The 24,174-nt window shown below is 38.8% G+C and overlaps 2 protein-coding genes across 2 annotated transcripts; both read left to right on the forward strand.

Annotated features, from left to right (window-relative positions):
* The first annotated feature begins 1,010 nt into the window (after positions 1-1,010).
* On the forward strand, positions 1,011-7,310 carry LOC137290818 (3-hydroxyacyl-thioester dehydratase X-like). The gene is made up of 5 exons (XM_067821958.1): positions 1,011-1,324; positions 2,242-2,387; positions 3,276-3,536; positions 4,175-4,363; positions 5,379-7,310. The coding sequence occupies exons 1-5, from the start codon at positions 1,029-1,031 to the stop codon at positions 5,561-5,563; spliced, it is 1,077 nt and encodes a 358-aa protein (XP_067678059.1). The 5' UTR covers positions 1,011-1,028; the 3' UTR covers positions 5,564-7,310.
* Positions 7,311-10,705: 3,395 nt separating this feature from the next.
* LOC137291837 (uncharacterized) lies at positions 10,706-22,252 on the forward strand. The gene is made up of 12 exons (XM_067823380.1): positions 10,706-10,816; positions 11,157-11,255; positions 11,404-11,502; positions 12,487-12,563; positions 14,099-14,239; positions 14,768-14,969; positions 15,173-15,367; positions 15,980-16,275; positions 16,868-18,036; positions 18,522-18,679; positions 19,457-19,581; positions 20,111-22,252. The coding sequence occupies exons 1-12, from the start codon at positions 10,706-10,708 to the stop codon at positions 20,187-20,189; spliced, it is 2,751 nt and encodes a 916-aa protein (XP_067679481.1). The 3' UTR covers positions 20,190-22,252.
* Positions 22,253-24,174: the final 1,922 nt, after the last annotated feature.

Here is a 24,174-nt window from a genome sequence, read left to right on the forward strand (position 1 = left end):
AAATACACGCGCTACTCCATTTGGAGTTATGGGAGACTATGTATTATTAATGCGAGAGTGAGTTTAGTTTTACACTACACTCAGCAATATTCCAGCTATAGGACGGCGGTCTGTAAATAATCGAGTCTGGACCAGACAACCCAGTGATCAACGACATGAGCATCGATCTGCGCAATTGAGAACCGATGACATGTGTCAACCAAGTCTGCAAGCCTGACCACCCGATTCCGTTAGTCGCCTCTTACGACAAGCAAAGTCGCCTTTTATGACAAGCATGGGTTGCTGAAGGCCTATTCTACCCCGGGATCTTCACGGGTCTTTTATTAATGAGTCTGTGAGACTGTATCGGGCAGTAACATGTTACCTTAGTGTCTATTTACAAGGCCGCTGCTTGATGGCACTGTATAGTGCAGGGATTAGCATATACAGCATACTCATTTTTTGTAGTATAAATACATCTGGGGATTTTAAAAAATAGATTAACCAGAACTTTTAAATAAGAGAGACATATTTGCATGAATTGGATATACATGAGATTCCAGTGATCGGATCCCCAATACCTGATTAATTTCTCAAGTGACTGTTTTGTGAAAGGAAGCGGCTTCCTTCTGTTAAGTGCAACTCTCTTTTAGTCAAATATAAGCTTAAAATTATATTTCCTGTTTGCAATTCTTGCTTTCCGACGCACCATGGAGATATTTCGACATTTAATTCGGTAGATTATGATGAAGATACCCTTGTTCTGGAGGAATAAACATGCACAAAACAAATGCAATTTTGGAACGTTGATAGTATATTCATTTATTAAGATAATCTCTTTTCGGGTACTAATTCAGCTTTTGTATGTAACAAAAAGTCATACCATAGAAGAAGGATTTTGTTTATATAAGATATAAGATATAAGATAATGTATTTCTTGTAGAAAAAAGCGTGAAAAATAAGCAGTAACACACTGTCAGTAAAAATGATCTTTTTCAGATTGATGAATAATCTCGTGAGTTTCGAGATCAAATCTTGACCTATTCAAAATGGCCGCACTCGTGGTTGTGGTCGGCGTGTTGATACTAATGCTCACAGTCTTTCTCTTAAGTTATGCACTATTTTTAAGTGAAAAGGTTGAATATACATTTGATAACAAACCTTCCTTCCAAAAGATAATATTGAGGAGTGTTTTTGGAATTGTCGCACGAAAACAAGGACGTTTATACATAAAGAAGAACGGTGCAAGTGTGTCGTCTGCTCAAGACACGCCCACTCAAGCCGGAAAGTCACACGAAAGGACACCAGCTAACCCTTTGCATAAAGTGTCAGTTACAAATTGCAGGTATGTATCGTATCATGCTTTGTAAGCTCTCTCTTGTGTAAACAGTGCCTGTCCCTTACAGGGAGCGCCTAGTGATTCACACTTGCGTTGGTGCATGGGCGCACCATATTTCTAATAAAATAGTCGTGCAAAAAGCATTCGAACACTCGAGACGTAATTTCCATAGACTTACATGTAAATTTGGTGTAGCATAAATAATTTTCATGAATTTATTTCTCGTAAAATCCAGATCAACTTTTAGCACATTTGGGAGGAATCATCTTACCTTTAATCACATAATTTCTGTTTAATTTTCCGTTGCTTTTTCATCAGTGCCGTGAACTCCTTTGTCTTTGACATGGCAGCCTATGGGGTAGTGCATTGTTTAACCGTACGTTACTGTCTGTAGTTGATACCTGTTATGTCATAAGTTAAATGGTGGTCGAAAAAAAGATTTGAAATGTGCGCAGAGCAGAGATGATTAAATTTGTCTTTCAAATTTTAGTATTTTTTTTTTTTTTGCCACGATCCATCCCAAACTCATTTCATGAAAACTATTTATGTTACACTGAAATAATATATATCCTATATATAAATATATCAGAGTAGGGCACCTATGTTTTCAGTCTGGAAATTGTTGGACCAGATCTATAAATATTGTATTGCAGTAAAAAATATGTTTCTCATGTAGATCTATAGTGTTAGTATTGTGACATTTCTAATGTTGTCTAATGTGCATGAAATGTGAATCATTTGAACGTTAACAAATGTGACAGGATTCATTTAGATTATATTGAATGCTAAAAAGCATGATCTTATCGTATTCACATTTTCTTTCTGGTTATATGGTATATCAGTGACCGTTGCCATACTGCCAACACTGGCATAGAGACACTTGTTAACTTACTTTATGCTCTTATCTTTCTTGCTTTTTGCAGAATGGATGTAGAGTCCTTAGAAGCATACAAGAAGATATCCTGTGTAAAGACAAATGATGCTGTTCCTATCTGCTATCCTGAAACTTTATTTATACGATTATTAGCATTTCTTGCAACCTCTTTGAAAGCTGGCCTGGGTCCATTAGGTGATAATCCATATATATTATGTTTCGAGTCTCAATTTTAGTAGCTTTTGACATATATTGCTTTACAACTAAAATCAACTATGCCTGTCAGTAGTGACAAATCAAATTCATTACAAAGGCTATACTATAATTTGAAACTTTGAATAATAACATTATCCCCAAAACTGACTCTATAGCAAGCTGTTATAATAATGTCACCTATAACAAACCACCCAGTCATGATGAAACCAGAACTCATTCCTTTGGAAAGACTGTTTCCAGTTCTTTATTCCCCACTATATTTGAAAATGTATGTAATTGTTAACCCACTGACAAAGACCAGCTATTTTACCTCAATGCAATATTTAGGTCACTGTTGTTTCCAGGCTGGTAGACATTTTGCTCAGGACTTTTGGATTCCTTTTTGACATTGTTTAATAGTGACAATAATCATGCTTTAAAACAGTTGTGTGTGTTATGACATGGCCCACAGATTAAGCACTGTTTCGATCACTGCACAATATTCTTTTTAACTGACTATGGAGTTGTCAACTTTATTCTGTTGTATATTTGGGCATATCTTGCCTGATGGCGTAGTGAGTCTTTTAACAATGTTAAAGTGATATCACAGCAAAATACTGAAATAGACTTCACTTATGTTATCCTATGTGGTGACTTGAAGACAGGTTTAACTGTTGTGGCAAGTGACTGTTTTAACCACTGTGCTATCCCATTACCACTGAGCGTCAACTGATATGATGGAGTGATCATGCTGTGTGACTTGGATAATTGCATATTATCACCCCAACCCCTTGTTGCCAATTGTTCCTCATACTTTGTTAATGATCATTGTTCCTTATTATTTTCACAGCATTTTTACACTTTTTCTTTTTTAAATTTTTGTTCTAGGTCTGATTCACATTAAGCAGACAATAACTCAGCACCGCCCTTTGGATGATCTGCTGGATGGTGGATTCGACCTCCATGCAAGAGCAGTTCGCTATGTGGAAGTAGAGAAAGGGATTGAAGGATATGCTGAATGTAAAGTTACTGACTGTCACAACTTTTGTGTGTGGGAAGGTATGGTCACAGTGTTGTCCAGGAGTCCAAGAGCACAGAAAAGTGGGACATCAAGAAACACTCAGAGAACTGCTACAACTGAAACTATTGGTATGAGTTGAAAGTTTTTTGTCATGTGTTTCATGTAACATGGTCAGAAAGACATATTCTGTTCATCCATATGTCCTTAGTGTTCATGGCTTTGAATTAAATTACATTTGTGACATTATTCCATTGTCTGTTCACTCCATTACCTTTCAGGAATGGAGCAATGTGTACCAGTTTCAAATTAAAGAATTCATTTTGTCATTTTAACATTTAATTGTTACAACAGAAATATTTACAATACCTTGAATGTAATTTAAGTAGGGTAATATCCTTGTAACTCTCCATTCCTTAAAAATAATGTGCTTGGGCCCCTCTATAGACTCAGCTCCATTATTCTTAAGCATTGGAGAGTAACTCAGACGTTACGCTCTACGTGAAGACAGGTAAGGTGATCATTCAGTACCACAATAGAAATCAGATTAGAATTTCTCACATGCCATCATCACTATTTCACAGATTTGTATGCTATGTTCCGCTGTTTTAAACAATGCTTGATTGTTGACAGTTTTCAATAATGCTGCAGTGATAGGATCGTGGATGTGATATCACTGGTACAAGAGTTAATCATTGAACAATGATGAGAAATACTTTCCAGGAATTCAATGTAGAAAGATTTGTTCTTTGGTTCCTGATTCACACAGATGATAACCTGCTTGGGGAGTGCCTCCTTCCAGCTCCCCTAGACACAGGTGTGCGATATGCAAGAGCAACAAAAGACTGGAACCCTCACCACATATACCCCTGGACGGCCAGATTGCTGGGTTACAGGGCACCAATAGCACATGGAATGTGGACTCTGGCTAGAACACTTGATGAACTCTTTGGGAATGGTAATAAATCTAAGTGATCTCATGCTCTGGAATAATCTGATATTCCTGTACAAAATATCTTTATCTTATTGTTATTCTAAGCATGGATAAATTCATATTTTTATTTCAAACATGAACCTTCCTTTAAATTTCCAAAATAGACATGCCCATTTTCAAATTTTCTAAATTTGACATGTCCTGCTATGATGTATTTATGTATCTGCTGTTATACAAACAGAATATCTGTAACACAAGATTTGAACAACCAGTCCAATCATAAGGCATGTTGTATCGGCTGAATTAGTACAGGAAATCCAGAGCTGTACGTGTATGTTGCAGGTTATTCAACCCTTGTCCTGAGGAAACTACTAAGTTATTACACTGCATAGCTGACATATTGTAGAGCATGGCATTAAACAAACAAACAAACAAATCTGTGTATAGCTCATATCGTGCTTCAAAATAAGCTATATAATGAAATATGATAATCTTTTTTCCCAACCACTATTATGCTCCTGTGTTATTTGTTTGGTATTTTCTTATCAACATCTATCAACAAATATTTCGTCTGAAACAAAAATACCTAATTCAGCCCATGCAAGTCTAGAATCTGTGGCAGGTGTAGATTATCACAGTTTTAAGAAGAAAGTTTCTGGACTCCTTTTTATTTATTTTATGAACATAATTTAAAAACTATTTTATAGACTTCATGTCAGTCTACATCCCACATCCCACATGGGAAAAATGCACCCCATCCGTCCTTCCGTGCACATTTATCTTTTCTGGAGCAGAACTCTAAAACCGTTCCATGTTTCTTCTTCAAACTTCACACACATATTGGTCTAGTGGTGTACTGGTGCCTTTTGATAGTTTTGGAATTCTGAATAAAATATTTTTGGCATTTCCATGGCAACAAGTATGACTTAGACTGAAATTGGAGGTAATGGGGGAATATTGATGACTGTGTCTTCTTGTTTGCATTTTCATGGCTCTCAGAAAACCTCTGTTTCAACTCAACATCCCATTTATCTTCCAGACAATGTGAAGAGATCCTATCCCATTCATGTTGATGCCACCTTCAAACGTCCTCTTTTCATGCCTGGCGTAGCGAAGATACAGTATGGTAAAGACAAAATGGATAGGTCACAACTGTGGTTTAAATGCAGTGAGCAGTCTTCAGGAGCTCCCCTTGTTATAGGTACTGTGCAGATGGGGAAGTAGCTTTCTCTGTGTGGCTGTGTCATTCACAAAAAGTATGTGTGTACTAGGACTGTATCGATACATATTATGAATATTTCTGTAACAGATACAAGTATTGGGTATTATGTATTATTCATTATGATAAGTGAAACAATAACAAATTTAATTATTTTGAATGTTCTGATCATGCTGACTGTGTTAATTATCATGACCGTGACCAGTGACCATAACTCTGCTATCATTATGAATTTATTAGAGTGTTTACTGTTATCCCAGAGATATTGTTTTTACCCAGCCTTTATCCAGCCGTAGAACCTACCCATTATATGGTATATATTACAATCATGAAGCCATTACTTGCCATGCACTATTGCTAGTTTAAATCATTGCTATAATTATTTGTGTTGGTCTGTATGTTGTTACATGTATATCATTATATATTGTGCAGTGCTACCTGTTCAGCATAGTACGGTCTTATCAAGCTGTGCCATGTGTCTTACAACCCTGTCTGAGTTGTTGATGCATATTGAAATGATAACAGTGAGTAGTATGAATCATGAAGAGTTGCTTATAAGCTTTGAATTAAGAGATATGTCCTTCTGTGAATACTCAGTGCCATTTAGAAAGTTGTCAAATGAGACAAATGTTATGTTTGGGATTACACATTGTAAAGTACAAATTCTGGTTGTGTCCCATCCTGGATTTGAACCCACACCCTCAGAGTCAGGCACCTAATAGTCTAATACCTAATGAAGTGGGTATTCTACATCAATTTATTGCTCAGATTTTACTGTTGTTAGATGTGTTTAGCAGGGATTATATGTATCTTATTCCACATACAGATATTACTAGTGGATATGCTCGTGTATTTGGTGGTATGATGTCATGGTGTGGGTAACAGTGTAGGTATTCTACCTCGAATTTTTGCCTAGATTTGACAGTTGTTAATTGTGTTTAGCAGGGATTATTAGTTCCTTATTCCACATAGCGATATTACTTGTAGATATGCTCGTGTGTTTGGTGGCATGATGTTATTGTATTGGTAACAATGTAGGTATTCTACCTTGATTAATTTATTCAACTTCGTTACCCTCCATATCTGGATATGTCAGGCACATAATTTTAACACCAGTGTGTGAATACAGTGTGTACCTAAATCTGTTCTACCGAATCACAAAGATGTGTAGTTTGGGAGATAGGGAGGGAGAGACCCACACAGTTTTTCATTATGAAATATTATGGGCAATTTTATTGTTTTCAAGTGTGGTCTCATGTGGATATTCTTGTCAGCCCTTGTATTATGATTTTGATGCAGAACAGAACAATGTTTTTATTCTACCTCAATTTATTGCTCCGATTTTACAGTTGTTTGATGCGGTTAGCAGGGATTATAGGTTTCTTATTCCACATATCGATATTACTGATGGACATGCGCATGTGTTTGGTGGCATGATGTTATGGTATGGATAACTTCGCTGCCCTCCCTATTGTGATGTATCATACACACATTTTTAACACCAGTGTATGTTTGTCTCAATCTGAACCTACAAGCACACACACATAGATATAGGTGTAAGATGAATATTTTTTCCAGTGACCGTGCCTTAATGCCAAAATATTTTTTAAATGTGGCTAATTATTTATTGTTTTTATACATTTTCCAAATTCAGGAGAGAAGTATTTGTACACCATTGTGATGTTTTATTCTATGATATTTTATTGAGAAAGAACTTTGCGAATTTACAAATAAATATGTTTGAAGTACATATGCTTGTATATTATTTTGGTTATTGTTATTATTTGTTATTCTGTGCTGAAGCTTCCTCAAATCAGTTGTATTTATCTGAGTTGGTAACACACATAATGACAACACAGATTGAGTGCAGGAAACCAAGGGATGCACATGTATATGCAGGTACCAATGTATAATGCCCCAAAAAACTACTAGTGTGTTACACCATATAGCTGGAATATTGTTCAGGATGGCTTAAACAAACAAACCAGTGTATAACTTATGTAATGCCTTACAAACTGCCATGACATGATACAGCAGTGTGCTGTTTGAAATGGAAGTTTTGATGTCATATTTACTCTGTGTGTGTGTGTCTGTGTGTGTCAGTGTGTGTGTGTGTCAGTGTCTGTCTGTCTGTCTGTCTGTGTGTAATAGTTGCATTGTACCTTCCCTTGGATGTACACTAATATGGCTTTTAAGAATGTTTCATTTTCTGGATCAGTGATTGCAACTGAAAACGTGTGGCAAATGTATTTTTAAATATGGTAGAGAGTGTCCTGTCAAAAGTTGCTAAAATCATGAAAAGATAAGGTTTCATATACCAGCTAGCATGTGTTTGTTATGTATTGAAACAATAGGTTGCTATAGAGAAGAGGAGGTGGAAATTGTATTAATTTACAATTTAATTAACGCCATGATAACAAACGCCACTCATAAACTACATATACTGGTTATATTAAATTGCTTTCTGATCAATATTTCATTCAATGACAGTGGGGCAATATCAGCCCGATATGAACCTTTGCCTGTGTTGAGTCTTTTAGATTTCAAGAAACCCGGCCTTAACTAGAATGCCAGCACATATAGAAAAAGCAGACTGTACTGATAGGGCTGTGCGTGAGAATGCATGCGTGAGAATGCATGCGTTAGTTGTGTGCAAGTACTTGGCCAAACTAATACCGGTTGTATTATGCAAGCCCAGAGAGATTCAACAGGTTGCACCTTTAATGTTCACAGAAGTGGTAAATGACCATGACGTCGGACTTTTCTTTCACATTAGGAATACATACCGTTATTAGGAGTACATACTGTAATGTGTGAAAAAAAAACCCACACCACCCCCCAAAATACCGAGGAACCGAGGATCATAAACAGTGCGAATCAGGGATTTAAACCCATCATCATAAGGAGGCCTTAAGGACGCCCTCTATATCAGCAGCGAGATATATGCAATCATTATGAATTTGTTTTCTTCCCCGCCTAAGATCACTTACATCGCCCTATCTACAAGCCTTTACTAAATGCTGTCACATACCCACGTCAGTGGCAAACTACTGTCAACAACGGCCTGTACAAATCATAAAGTCATTCGAACGACGAAACGACTTATGCTATTATGCATATTATCTACATAACCTGAATTTCTATTCATCTGAACGACAGCTAATACCGAAAATTGTATTGCAATATAGGACGAGCGCTTGCCTCTTTTGTGGGTATATTCGTGTGGTGACCAGTCTGATTTGTTAGCTGTCAATAAACTATTCATCTTTCAATGCAGCTATTCATTCATTCACACTATTGCAAGAAGCGTGTATGGTATGAAACGCTTATCTGTATACATTTGGTGAAGAGCAGCAGGTGAAACAACACCGCCATGGTTGAGTATTGCGGGAATATACATGGCAGAGAGAAACATATTCCTTGAAACCTTTATATACAAAATAGAAAACCCGTGGACTTTTCTTGGACACAGTACTCGAATATAGGACCTGACGCATGCGAACCAAAGGTAAGATCGATATAGTGCAGATGGAGTTTCAATCAAAGGCATTCGTTCCAAATTTCAGAACCTTCTTGTGTTTTTCTGTGTCAAAAATAATGACACAGGTGTATTTCTCCCCTTAGCACATTCTTTAGATTGTTAGACCTACGTTATGCTAACACACAAAGTGATAGGTTATTCTCTACTTATTTTATAAACGGTTATATTAGTTTGAGGTAAACGAGAACCAGACACGAATTGCTTTACTTTTCTGACTTTCAGCATAAACGTACAAGTAGTTGGAATATGAGACTATACCAGTATTTACAACAACGACAATAATACCTATAAGGACAATGCCTTCTCTTATCTGCACTGAATAATGTAACATAGTCATTCGTTTACCATGATGACATGTAACAGTGTGGTGGAGGGTGACTAGTGATGGCAATAAACCATCCAGGCTAGCTATTCTCGAAACGTTTGTAGCGCTACGAACTCCTTAAACCCATTCTTAGCACTTTGGCTACGATCAAAGTTTAGGAGTCTCAGGACAACGAACGTTTCGAGAATTCTCATTGAGAACCATTATGGTGTATACCCACTACTGGGCTGATGTTGGAGCGATATCTGTGAAGCTGCGGTTTGGAACTGGTCATCAGCAAGGAAGGATGACAATATATGGATAAACGACTCACTTGATAACGGTGTTAGAGTCTTAGAACCTACACGTCGGTCTCATAGCAATAAGAAATTGTTCACCCATGTCATCATAGTACATTTGCATAGACGGATGTTCATTATGTTTATCACTGGATTGTCTGGCCCAAACTTGATTATTTTCAGACGAGGGGCTATCAAATTGTAACGATCCTAACTATTCTCGATGTCCAATGTTTGAAATGCGTCCATCTTATTATGAAGGAATCATCCAAAATTTCATATATATGGGTAATGTCATAAACGAGCTATCAGTCATCACAACACATTGGGGTATAATATTGCAGAAAACGAAGAACGATCAGTCATTTGGCACCTCTTGAATAATGGTACGCCCTCAGAAAATATCATCTAAACTATGTTCAGTGTGGTCTTGGATGACTTTTCGCCATAATATTTGGATTGTTTGATTGTGTTTTTCAAGGACACACCCAGTTTTGTCTAAATATTCAAGCTGCCACTGTTTACATTGAGTGCTGACACTTGTGTAACCGTTCAGTGTGTAGTCTAAACCAAGATAAAAAGTCAAACAAAATGGGGATCATGAGGCTGGAACATAGCAAACCAACTTGATTGACAGATAGTATGAAGACATCTATAACATAAAAAAAACTGCATTTGTGCCACTTTGTTGGTGAGGCTCAGTACTTCTTGATAGTCCCGGTAGCTTGAAAATCGTTGAGTGTGGCGTTCAATATCACACACGCGCGCGCGCACACACTCACACGCACGCAATTACTAACACGACGAAACTTATGTTGTCAAAATACAAGTACAGCACCTAGTTCAGATTTATTCAGTTTACGAATATGTGGATGTATAGAGCCTCTCATAAAACGTCCTGTAATCTGATTTCAGGTTCTTTGAAGGCGCGCGGTGCAAGTATAAAACATTCGGAATTTCAGTTCCGCTGAGAATGTCCTTATAAGAACAGGTAGATAGCACTATGGCGTATAGGCGAATGACGAGCGTGTCCGAGAACGATCCTGTGTATAGTGTGGTGCGCCCCAAACTCCGCACACCAAGGTTATTACAAACCGACCCATTTAACACCAAGGTAAGTAAACTGTTAAAGAATGTACTGTGAATTCTACCAAAGTAATAGCGTTCAATATTTCAATGCAGTATACATGTAGCTGACAAATATACTGTAAATTCTACTGTCATTAAATGTAAAATCGTAAGACCCAAGAACTTCGTAGAAATACTCTTTGAGGAACCTCTCCAATTTTCTCGTAATGATCGGTGACTGGGAAACAATTTGAAAGCACATACCTTTTCACATTCGGGATATTTGAAGCACAAGAAACAGTTACCATTTTTTTTCTCCATTTGCTAGTTATATTCAATTGCTATGGCTAATGACAATGTACGACGCTTTTTCATGTATTTCAAAGACCATTCCTAATGATCTCCACTGGGCTGCAGAGAAGGGAAACATCAGTCTCCTGGCACATCTCCTTATGGAGAACGCGGGTACTAACGTCACCGATTACGTGAGTAGCTGTCCATATAATTATGTCACTAACACCACCGACGCTTCGAGTAAAGGTCCTTATATTTTGAATTGTTCCTTGCTGAATGTTGTAAATTTACTTTTTATACTTGAGAACTTACTTAACAACTTGTGGCCTTGGGCTCCAGTTTGGCCGTACACCACTCCACGAGGCAGCTGCCAACGACCAGCTCCAAGCTGCAGACTGGCTCATGTTCCACGGTGCAGACCCGTACATCAAAGACTATGTAAGTACACAAAACCCTGATATGCTGATATGAGATAGTATTTGATGCACATGCATACTATAATAACCAACGATCTTGATATGCATGAAACAAGGAGCGAGGGGGAGTTTTGGTCTCCGTAGGTTTTATGTTATTGTGACAACTGGGTACTTTAAAATGATATTATTTTATCATAGCACATGTTTGTTTGCAGAATCGAATTAGAGTCTATAACTAGTCACTTTGCCACTCCGTTAACTACCAGCAAGATCTTATGGCTTGCTTGTATTAATGAACACTTTTTCACCAGCATCGTAGAAATTTTAAAGTCTCGAGAGCAGAGATGGGATGCATCTATTTAGTTTTGAAAGAAACCTTTGTAGGAGATGTTTATGATGCATTTCAACTCTTTGTGATTTCAGAGTAAAAGATTATGTCCAATCCAGACAGATATTCAATGAAATAAAGTGCATGCACATTAGATTGATGGACATATTTTTCTATTAAAGTTACATCACACGCCGATCATACATTTCAAATGCTTTCCTCTTCCCCCAAACGCTTGTACACACGCAGTTGGCATGATATTTTTTATTGTGTATGTTTGTTTACACCGCACCCAGCAATATTCCAGCTATATGGAGATGGTCTGTAAATAGTCGAGTCTAGACCAGAAACTCCAGTGATCAGCAGAAACATCGATTCTACGCAGTCTGGATAGGATGGCATATGTCAACCAATTCAAACCAGGCTCTCCACGGATGCAATATTTTTCTTCAATCATGTGGCAGGAAATGCCGGATTATCATAAGCCACAGATAAAATATAACCATAATCTGAGACGTTTCATGTAACATAGGACGGAACGCATTATCGCCGTGCATACTGCATTCTTTATTAATTTATTTTATTATTTATTTATTAATTTAATTTATTGAAATGTAGTAAGTTCATGTACAAACTCGTTGAACCAACTGATTGGTGATTTTACAACGTTTCATACAGGAAAGTCACACGCCCATGTCAATGAGCAAAAGCGAGAAGATGACAAAAATACTATCACAGAACCCGCCTAGCAAGAAGTGAGTATTTTTTGTATATGTGTAACATGACATAGTATGCCTTATTTCACATTATTTTATAAGTTGTTCACTGGTCGCGAGGGGGCCATGGGCTTATGTACCCTCGAGGTTTGTTTATGTTCCACGAGCCCGCAGGTCCTTCATCAGTGCAAATTTATCAGAGTCATTCTCTTTAATTTAATCCCTTTGAACTGTTTGAAGTTTATCTGGCGTAAGTAGCAAGTGTTGTTTTTAGGAAAGCATCACTGATTGCATAAATGCGGAAGTACTCCACTGAATGGTGTTCAAGAATAGCGGCAAACTTTAATATGTGATTGGATTTACTTCAGATAAAACTTTCAGATGCAAGTAAGCTTTGAAACTGTTAAACTAAACTGTGTTTTGAGAATTAGGCAAGTCGCAAAAATATCGTGACGTAAAAACGTCTGTTGGTCGCCACTCGCAAAAATATCATGACGCAAAAATTTCGTGATATACAGTATGTATCTTCCCAAACACTTGAATTTTAATTTTGATCTTTTTGAAGCACTTCTGTTGAATTCGAGGCGAATCGCCATTTTGCAGACGACAGATTTTGCAGTAAACAGATTTAGAAATCTTCCTCCCATCGATTTTCAATAGCAAAACATCGGTAATGTCCGTGCTTGATGCGTGATTCAAAGTTATTCGAGGCAAAGAAATAGTTACCATGAAGCACCAGAAGAGTTCGGAATTCCCTGCGGTGTACATTGAAAATAATAGAATAGCGTTTAGCCAAGCGACGTTCATGTGTGAGGTAAGATAAGTATACCTGTTCACTGCTTTCAGTGTGCAAGATCTCAGCCATCGTTAAAACGTAGTATTGCAAATGGACGCAAAATTAAAGTACACTCAAAAGCGCAGTTGTTATCAGTTATGCGAATCCCAGACACAAGAATGTATTTCTATATTTAAAGGGTATGTGAAACTGATAAAAAGCACAAATCGTAGACATTAATTGCGTCTTTTTTCGATAATAAATGTTCAAGAGGCCACTCATACGTCAACCATGCCGCGATATTGTTGCAATAATCGTAAACACGACCCTAAACGCATGGTCACCTCAGCTCAATAGGCAGTGACCTACGTGTACATTTCAACCATTCCGACCGGGCCTCTGTTCACATAGCTACACGTTTCCCCCATTAATTACATACGGAACTGATACGACGACACGAACATGAAGCTTGTATCGTGGTTACCAGACATACACCGTGGAACCAGAAGCACACTGGGTCAAGTGAGTCTTAGTTTTAGTTTTACGCTGCTGTTAGCAATATTCCAGCAATATCACGTCATGGGACACCAGAAATGGGCCTCAGACATTGTACCCATGTATGGAATCGAACCTGGGTCTTCGGTGTGACGAGCGAACGCTTTAACCACTACCCCACCACCCCATTATGTCAACGTGTGATGATGGTTACAGGATGTGACTTCATGTTTATCTGGCCTACCCCCCTTAGCTGGTACTGGCTTGGATCCTAACAATATACTGCACTCTCTACTGAATACAGACCGGAGACTATCATCCTTGTTAAGGACACAACCCACGACGTGTATGCGCTAGACGTGTTGGTGTTTACTGCTGGTGAGTTCGGCCCTGAACCTTCCTACATGACCTGCAGGAGACGGTCACCATCGAAGAGCTCCCTCAGGTGTGGGATATTCAATATCATTCTGCCTCCTCAAGCTATAGGGGGCAAGTACGGACTTAGAGCTGGATAATTCATTCAATCAAAATGGTTTCTGGGTGATTTAGTAGGGTCTAACACCTCAGTTTCTATTTAGTTTTACGCTTGCAATGGGTTTCTAACCCGGGATCCTTGGGTCCACCGTGATCATAAAAGCACATGGGAATCACGCTCGTCATCGTTTTTCTATGATATCTTTAAGATTTTAATCGATTGCATACATAAGAACAAAACAAGACTTGATGTCATTATTTAATCAGGAAACATGTTAATTCTTCACAAACATTATCATAATTGTATATATGTTTCGGAAACATAAGATGCATCACAAACGTCTTTTTCGGACTTCTTGAGTGTAAATACCCACATGTATTCCTATCTTTCAATAAACAAGTCCATAGTTATCAAAACCAGTCTTTTGTCATATGAGATTCGTGAAGGAAACACAGTGCGTTCCAAATATTAGATTGTTACTGCGACTTACTCCTTCAGGCACAAACTTGTGCAAGGGGAACACTTCTGGCGAGATGTAATCGAGTACAAGATGTCGCAGGTCAACTCGTCGAGTGTGGTGACGATCAATCTATTGGTGGCGGACCTTCCCCCTTCCACTAATGAACTCATAATGAAGATAGAGGGAATGGATGGCAATGTCAAGGACATCAAGCCAGGAATGGATAAATTCTTTATAACGGTAACGCATTAAATGAACTGTATCACTGCTAACTGGACAGTGCCTTTGTCGAACGTACATTAACGGAGGTTTCTTCAGAAAACGACATATTTATAAGCCTGTGACTTAACTCGATCGAAGACGATAAAATTGATTACATGATGTAATTTTCTAGCGTTTCCTTATCTGTACCAAACCATTTTGAAATTTTCTTCTTTGTACAGAACAATGAAATCTGGATATGCCAAGTTGTTGTCCGTCTGAACATGACGGGGTCGATAGGTTTGTGTTCTCGACCCAAGTCCGAGGTTATGTCGATACCACAGGACGGCGGTCAAGTGATGTCCAGGACCAACAGTGGCGTGAAGCTCAGAGTTCCTCCACATGCATTCAAACGTCCAGGAAATGTGCTGCTGACGGTAAGATTTTATGTCGCTTGATTCAGTTACAACTTCAGGGTACCTAGTGGGATTAACCCAATTTCTGACAGCGGACATTATATCACCGGAGGATACCAAATGAATTAGAGAGTAAGGTTTCAAAAGAGTTTGATAACTATTCCTGTAGTAGTTATACCACATATACCACTGAGTAGAATACCACATGGAATTGTCCAAATGCCCATCATTGTTGCCATCATGTTGTACTCATGTGGGAATCAGACAGTTCGATAGACTGGCGTTAGATTTATACCTCAGCTTAAGCCCGAATACCAAATTAGTTTTAACAGATTTGACACATGAACAGTTTTAAATCAAGCACAATTATAACCTTGATGAAATGGTCCACTGTCAGTTTCTTCACATTACATCTATTCTAGGTTCACAATGCCACTTATATCGATTGATCAAAGGGACTAGTCTGGAAGTTGATTAAACCACTTAATGTAGGTGTAACATATGTGTTGACCATCTAGAACTCTGTATCCTCTTCCATCACAAAAACATTTAGGGTAACTGTTATTCATCGCCACACATAATCATCAAATTGGGCAAAAGTGGCATTGATCCCAAATCATACTACTTTTACAGATTGAAGAGGTTCCAGAAATGGAGAAAGAAGACACCATTTTATCCCTTTCCCATTTCTACAACATGGACCATACCTCGTGCTCCAGAGCCTCGGAGGATATAGAGGTGACCCTTCCCATCCCGCGTGGCTACACGGGGAACGGTGAGGTGGTGGTCCTGTCCAGGCCAGGGTCAGCGATCTCATCTGAAGGGGACGAAGAACAGGACGTGGAGGATCCTAAGAGATGGGAGGTAGTGGAGGCAAAGGTAGAACCTGCTGAAGACAGAGTCAGATTCAAGACAAACAACATGGGCATGTACGTGACTTATTCTCGTGTTAGTGAGTGAATGAGTTTACATGAAGTAATATTTGGTGAGTGAGGAAGGTTTGTTCCTGTTCTTTTTGAATTTGGGACATCAGGGACAGAGACCAAGAATAGCCTTCACACATATGCGCGAAATTAAAATATCGGCGTTATCATCACCATTATACTTTTATCAACCAGACATCATGCACCCCCGTCATTGTCTTTAGTTTTGCCAGAAAAAGTGGTAATAAGTTTAACACTTCACTCAGTAATATTGCAACTGATGGCAGATGATATAATAAAAACCGGACTAGATAGTCAAGTGACTTACTTTAGTGGAATCATTTACTGCAAATCGAATGATACGACATGCATTAACCGTGTCAGAGTCACCGTTTGTCGGCTGTGTTGCTTATTATGACCTATTGTAACAAGGAATCTTCTCTATAACACTTTCTGTTGTTGTGAGGAAGGATATTATAGATATCGGGAATACAATTGATCTTTGAGGCACATGTGCGAGTACTACACCTTCAAAAGCTTTGCACGTCATTTTTGATATTTTCCAATTAGTGTAAGTACGTGTATTTTAATCCAACAGAACTGCACCAGTTGAGGTCGAGAAAGGTGCTAACAGAGACGACATCCGAACACAGACTGTAAATATGTATTCGAAGAGAAGAGATTGCCATGTGAAGTTTCTGGTTGTTGGGAAAATCCTTGGTTTTAACCAGTTTGACATTGTGGTAGAGTGTCTGAAACCAGATCAGATATACCTCCGTCTAGAAGAGTGGAAGAAGGAATCGTACGCACGACTAAGAATCAGTGGGGATTTCCCTTCTAAAATAAACCAAAAGTTTCGCCTGGAGCTCCAGGGAAATTTAAAGTGCTTATACAAGCTCAGTGATCTTCATCTGGAACTCTTACCAGGTCAAATGAGTCATCAGAGTCTCCTTGTGGAAATACAAAATGTTAGCGAAGCTCCAAATGGTAGCATCGCAGTTCACATGGTTGGGCACCATGGTGTGAGTCTTGTTACACAGCTGCCTCTTCTGCTTGGGGAACAACTGGAGGAGTCCTCCAAACCAGCACGAGGGGACAGTGGTACTCGCAAAGGTTCTGGAACAAATCAACCTCGTGATCCAGACAAAGACAAAGGAACTCGTGCGTCCAGAATACCAAGAAGAATCAAGTCATACCCAGGGGAGAGTAGAACGCATGTTTTGGATGATAACATAGAAAAACCATTCCAAATATATGAAACCATTGACAATTTACTTCCTCATGATGGGAAACCTCATAGACCTCTACACCAACAACACACAAATTTACATTCTGGTTTCGATGTTCCTGATGCATTGCCAGGACCGTCACGAAATGAAGATACAACTGCCATCAGGCAAAACCTAGCTACTTCAAATGCCCATGGCACACAAAGATCAGGATTGTCTGACCATCATATAGCGCATCATGGGCATCGAACAGGAAGGGCTAATTACTCGAGGAAACCTAGTATTCAGGCAAATGCAAACATCAGACGTTTGTCGAACGCTTCCGGAGTAAGTCTGCCGGCTGGGGTTGGGGTGACCCTTGGTGGGGCTGCAGCAAGTGACGCGGTGGAAGGTCAAAGTGTTTATGATGGCTCTAGCGGTGGTTGGAGCGAAGGTGTACACGGACGTATCACTGAGCCGAGGACATCGTCCCTAGCTCAGCATATGTTAAGCTCTGCTCCTGCATCTGAGGACTCTGAATCGTTGCCTGGAGAAGAAGGTAACTGTCTAAATAATACATTTGTCACGAAGTATCTACAGGAGAAAGTATTGCTTGTTCTTTTAAAGTATCATTTTGTTTAATTAAATTGCCAAACAAACTTATTTATTAAGATTATTCATTTCTGTACTCGTACTCACAGGACAAAAAAGACTATTCATATTTCTTTTTCTTCATGGGTATACAAATTACCTTATAATTATAAGAAAATGGCGGTTAAATGTATTAGTTGACGTTGAGTTATTGTGGAGAACTTTGAAACTAACAGAAACTTTGAGTCACCACTTTCTGTTTTATCCAGTTCCCCTCTACAGCACTGAACAGCTGAACTACTAACTGTATCTTTAGTTCCAGTAAACAGTCTAGCATACCCCAAGACAAACATTCATATCGTCACAACTAAGGTTATTCTGCAAGTACGAAGGTGCACTTATCCAAACGGTTCCTCTGATTTTGGCACAAACTCACAAACCAATATGTTCCAGGTATCAGCGCTCCTGTATCCAACAGGTTCCTTGCCAGTTTAGTCAAGGTCATGTCTCCGGACCTGCTGCTGTTTGTTCAGCTGGGACTAAGTGATCGTGAAATTCAGAAAATAAGGAAGGACACAAGCTCCACAGACTTTGAATATACCATGTTTGTGGTACGTAATGTTAATACAACCACGGTTATCGCGGGTGTCCAGAAGGATCTTACCCTTTGGGAATCACTGTTCGAAAACCTCCCTAAAACCATCAGGACATACTGGCCATGCCATGTGTTTTGACATCTCCCAAGTACAAGGGAGTTAGGTAAAATATGATCTGGCTGATTGTACCCAACAAAATCCAATAGTTCCGAGTTGAAGTGACAACGCCACTTAACGTCGTGGTCGTTCAGGACACAGGTTTGTGAGCACGCGCGTGGCTGCTTGTGCAAACAAGAGACGGCTATATTATTCTGGCAAGCTGAGGTACTGTGAAATATCATAACATGGACAACCTACTTATTCGCACCATACTATATCAGAGTCAACCCCTCAATAACGAGCATTGTTGTTCCTGAAAGCGATATTAGGCATTTGAACTGGCTTTTGCTATATGTTTATGAACCTTTTTCTTCACCAGCTAAAATTGTCATTTAATGATAGCCTCCATATTGCTGGAATATTGTTGAGTGCTGCGTAAAACTAAACTCACTCACTCGCTTACTGATCCTCTAGAAAACAAAGTCAACATGTGAGAGTTATGATAGTGATTAGGAGGTATTAATTATGTCTGTTTCTCACAGGGATGTACAAGTCAGACCATACTGAAATATATACATTTGATACAACTCCCCACCAGTGAAATGATTTTTGTAGCAATATTTGAAGGATTAGGAATACAGTTTGTGCTCAACATTTGTACCTCTACGGCTACTTCAAAGATTGTATTTTCAGATGTTGGATAAGTGCCGCGAAAAGCGAGGAGACAATGCTGCATTTCTGCACATGCTACTTTTAGCCCTCGAAGATTTCCAACAGAACGAGACAAAAGAATGGGTCATTCAGCGCATCAACCGATGGTAATTGTGGAACTTCTTTTACTTCACTTCGTCTTTTGTTACTTCACAGAAGGCGTCATCCATAGGACTATTCTTCACTCTTCGCTCTGCAATATTTGGTTTGTTTAGACGGCATATTCCTTAGTTGTGAAGACCATTATCCCAAGAAATATATTTGAACATGAAATTCCAAGTTGTGTAAAGCATCTTAGCAAAGATTCTAAAGATGTGTTTCAGTTAGAGATTCGTCCCTAACTGACTTATGATTATGAAACTGGTTTGTGGCCTGAGTGATTGATATATCGATATTACATTTTGCGTGCCAATGCACATGAGGAAAAGTGATACATATCCATACAATTGAAACATTTCCGAAGAAATTGAATACATTGTCACATTTCCCCTTAATTTCTCTTCATCGCCTGTTTCATCCTTGGCTTCATTATTTGCAGTTTCCCAAGCTGACAAAGCCAACATCCCCTTCTTTTTAATGGTACTTTTTCTATAGACACGACAGATACTATACATCTCCAAAACAATTGTTTTCCAGGCTTGACACGGGCCCGTCTGAAGATGAAGAATTTGTTCGGAAGGTTCGCTCTATTGCTCGTCGCTTTAAAGAAGCTTGACATGTTACTGGTACTGGCCACTTTCAACTACAAATTTCTTTGAGTATCACAAGTGCAGAAGTGTCATTTTACAACCAGCTTTACGAAAGCAACTTTACATTGGTATCGGCAATGGCATATGGTTATCGGGAACAATAAAATATGATACATTCGAAAGAACATTTTCAGATACCCCGGTTGTCAATATTTTGACATGCTGCATTGCAGTAATTACAGAAGTTCAGCATGGTAAATTAATGGAGTTCATTTGAGTGTTTCTGTTTCTTTTGTTTGTTTGTTTGTTTGTTTTATCTCGCAGTGATTTGTTATGTTATTGAAAGGGAAACAATACTTTCCGGTCAATAGATCACTATGCCCTCAATTTTGATTTCCAGTTCACTGGAGTGCATTCATGGCACCGCACAGTCCCAGACAGATATTTTATTGATAGCCCAGCTCATCCTCCCGGGTACCCCGTTACTATCGGGATAACGGAAGCATATTTTAAACAAAGTTATCCTGTTTAACGAGACACTGACTGCGTTTCAGATATTCGAAACTTCAATGTTTCAATACCGTCACTCTCGAATAGAAGGGATCTAATTAGCCTAAAGAATTATGCGATTTTCGACGTGAGGGGATTCGTGTAAATTGGCCATTGGTGTAAACGGATTCATGCTAATAGACTTTCGATGTAAATGGATTCACTTGAAGCGGCATTAGATGTAAATGGATTCATGTGAATAGGCATTAGATGTGTCGTAACTGGGGTTTGGGTATTGGTAAACCCTCTTACCAGTTACCTGTTACTATGACCGTTTTGCATTATTGGGGGGTGATGTCAGCTCTGGTGGCATACTTGCTTGGCCGTCCGGGGTGCTATATCTAGGAATGACTGGTCTGACAACCGGGACTCCTAACTAACACATAGCATTCATGTACTGGCACTCTGGCATACAATGAATAACTCAACACAAGGTTCTATACTCACTTCGGTTTACTCGACCCCTCTCCTCATGACAATCTGACTTTACCAGGACAGGGTAGGGAAAGCTCTTTACCAGATATGGAACTGATCGATCGGGACGTGAACGTTCTGCTGACTCTTCAACCCGCACCGCACCTCGCACACTTTTTAGTGCTGACGGTGTCTTTCTAAGGTGTTCGAGCCTGATCCACCCTTGTCACATGACCCTATACAATCCCTCTGATTCGTTAGAAGTTACATCATTTCCTGGTCTCATGTCGTACCCCGTGATTGGAAATCTCCATTAACCCTAATCGGTGAATCAGCATTAATTGGTACTTGACGAATGTATTCTGTTTTGTTGCTTGACGGTTATTCCCTTTTTCCCTCTCTTAATATATTACCCAGTAGTAATAGCATCGGTGCTATGACGAACTAACCGCAAATCTCAATAATGGATGTGTAATTAGTCTCTTGTACACGGATGCAATTTTCACGTTATAACAAATGTAAATGGATTCATGTGAATAGGCATTAGATGTAGATGGATTCATGTGAATAGGCTTTCGATGTACAGTGAAAACTACCACAACCGGTCTCTGTCTAATCCGGCAAAAAAAATGTCCCGTCCATGACTTTGTTTATTTATCATCAACTCTACAATCTGGTACGTTGTCTAAACTGGATAATTCCTTCAGTCACGATGAGTGCCGGTTTAGACAGCTTCCACTGTAAATGGATTTATGTGATTTAAATGAATTCAAGTGAAAGGGTTTTAGATGTAAATGGATTCGTGTGAATAGGCTTTTGATGTAATTTGATTCATGTGAAATAGGCCTTAGATGTAAATGAATTCATATGAATAGGCTTTTAATAAAAATATGTTTCATTTCAGGAGGTACGTTGTTATTGTATGAGAATTGTTATATAAACGCTTCGAGCTGGCTTTACTTGAAGGTATGTTGTAAATCAAATAAAAAAATTATTTGTTTTCTGTAAAATGGACTTAACATATATATCGTAATCAACCTTACAGTGGACCAGCATTTTCAACATGCTCAGGGAAGCATTTTGTAAGAGTGCGGTTTGTATATACAATTAAAAGGCATCATCGAAATGTATAAGTGTTCTTTTTTGTATATAAGTTTATTCCTAAACGTCAGGTACGTATGATGGTTTTAATCATATTGTGGTTCTGGTTTTCTATCATATTCAGTTTGACATTGACATTCGCGTGTAATGTCTGTATTATTGTAACTTTCTTCTTACATATGCACGGGGTGAGGTAGCCAAGTAGTTAAGGTGCTTGCCGCCCTGACATTTGCTTGAATATTGCTGAAACACAGTCACTCACTTTACAAAATATATAAGAGATACAATTTATATATCAAAGGCAGATAGACGATAACATGTTTTTACAATAATTTAGATTTTTCTTGCATGTTTTTATTTGTGTAAATGTATTCTTGTGTAAGAACCAAAACAACCTTTTTTTCCTCTTGTCACAAATTAAATTGTAGAAGTGTAATGTAGATAAATAGAGCGAACGTATTTCTTGTCTTGAGAAAAAAAGGTATTACTTTTTGTGATGAAATGGTGGACGTGAAGAAATATAGTATTCCCAGAAATTGTTGAGAATCATGTTGCGTCATGTAACTCATTACGTTTATTAACTTCTGGCGTTTTACTTACATAAACATGTTAAAACATAATCCTTTTACAGCCTCAGTCTTGTTTTAGTACTTTGTTAGACCTCCTCGCTCAGCAATGCATGCCTGAATACGCCTAGGCACACTACCCATCAAAGTTTGTAGGTAATCGTGTGACAGGGTATCCCAATATTGGACCACCTCGGCCTTCATATCTTCAATATTTCTCAGTCCCTTTTGGTTTATTCTGTCCTTCATGACTCCCCACACATTCTCAATTGGGTTTAGGTCGGGGCTGTAACTGGGCCAGTCTAAAACTTGAACATTTTCGCCCGACAACCACTGTTTTGTGTAGCGCGCAGTGTGTTTTGGGTCATTATCATGCTGGAAAATCCAATCATCTTCATACAATGTTTGTGCTGTCGGAAGAAGGTGACCAATTAGAATGTCAGCGTATCTTTCTTTTGTCAAGTTTCCCGTGAAAACACACAATGGCATCACTCCAAGAGCCGATATGCCACTCCACATGTGAAACTTCGGGCTATGTTTTGGTCGCTGGTAGATAGGTTTGACAGTATCTTTGGTCCAAATTTTCACACAATTAGGGAAAAGCCAAACAGAACTTTCATCCGAAAAGAAAACATTATCCCAATCTTGATTTTCATGAGCCCGACACCAGTTTAAACGTTTTTCCTTTTGTGCATCTTTCATCAACGGCGAGGGAATTCCACGTTTTTTCACCCAATTAAGTCTCTGTAATTCCTGCCTAACTGTTTCATTGCATACCTGAGGACTTCCTCTGCTAATCATTTAATTTCTGATGTTCTCAACACTTTTCAATTTGCCCCTACTCACAATCTGCCCAAGTCTTCGGCGATCCACAACACTGAATTTCCTAGGCCGACCTGTCCCTGCTTTGTGCTTTATCCCGGTTCCTGTTTGAATATTCTTCAAAGTTCTGTATACTGTAGACAGAGGAATACCATGTCTACAAGCTAACACTTTAGCATCAGCCTCACCCCTTTCAAAATCATCTAGAATGAGCTTTCTTTTCTCTCTTGCTGTAAATTCTGCCATGTCAACACAGGATGCCGTCTGCTCAGACAAGGGAGATAACTCTTGACGTAGTGAGCTGCGTTCTAAGCCTTCAAGAGTTGTCTCCCTTATTTAGTATGCTTAGTGCATAGTGAAAGCCCTTTTTCCAATCTTAGCATCATTAGAAAAAAAACAAAGATTTTCTCAATAATTTCTGGGAACACTGTATTTAAATCCGTCACACAGGGAGACGCAAACACGCACGCGCACAGTATGCGCACGCAGAATAGAATCTCCACACAGGTGCTGGTCTTCTTGTGACTTTATCAATGTGATGTAATGTGAAATGATAGTA

This window comes from Haliotis asinina, chromosome 7 (assembly GCF_037392515.1).
Source record: "Haliotis asinina isolate JCU_RB_2024 chromosome 7, JCU_Hal_asi_v2, whole genome shotgun sequence".
Taxonomy (NCBI): Eukaryota; Metazoa; Mollusca; class Gastropoda; order Lepetellida; family Haliotidae; genus Haliotis; species Haliotis asinina.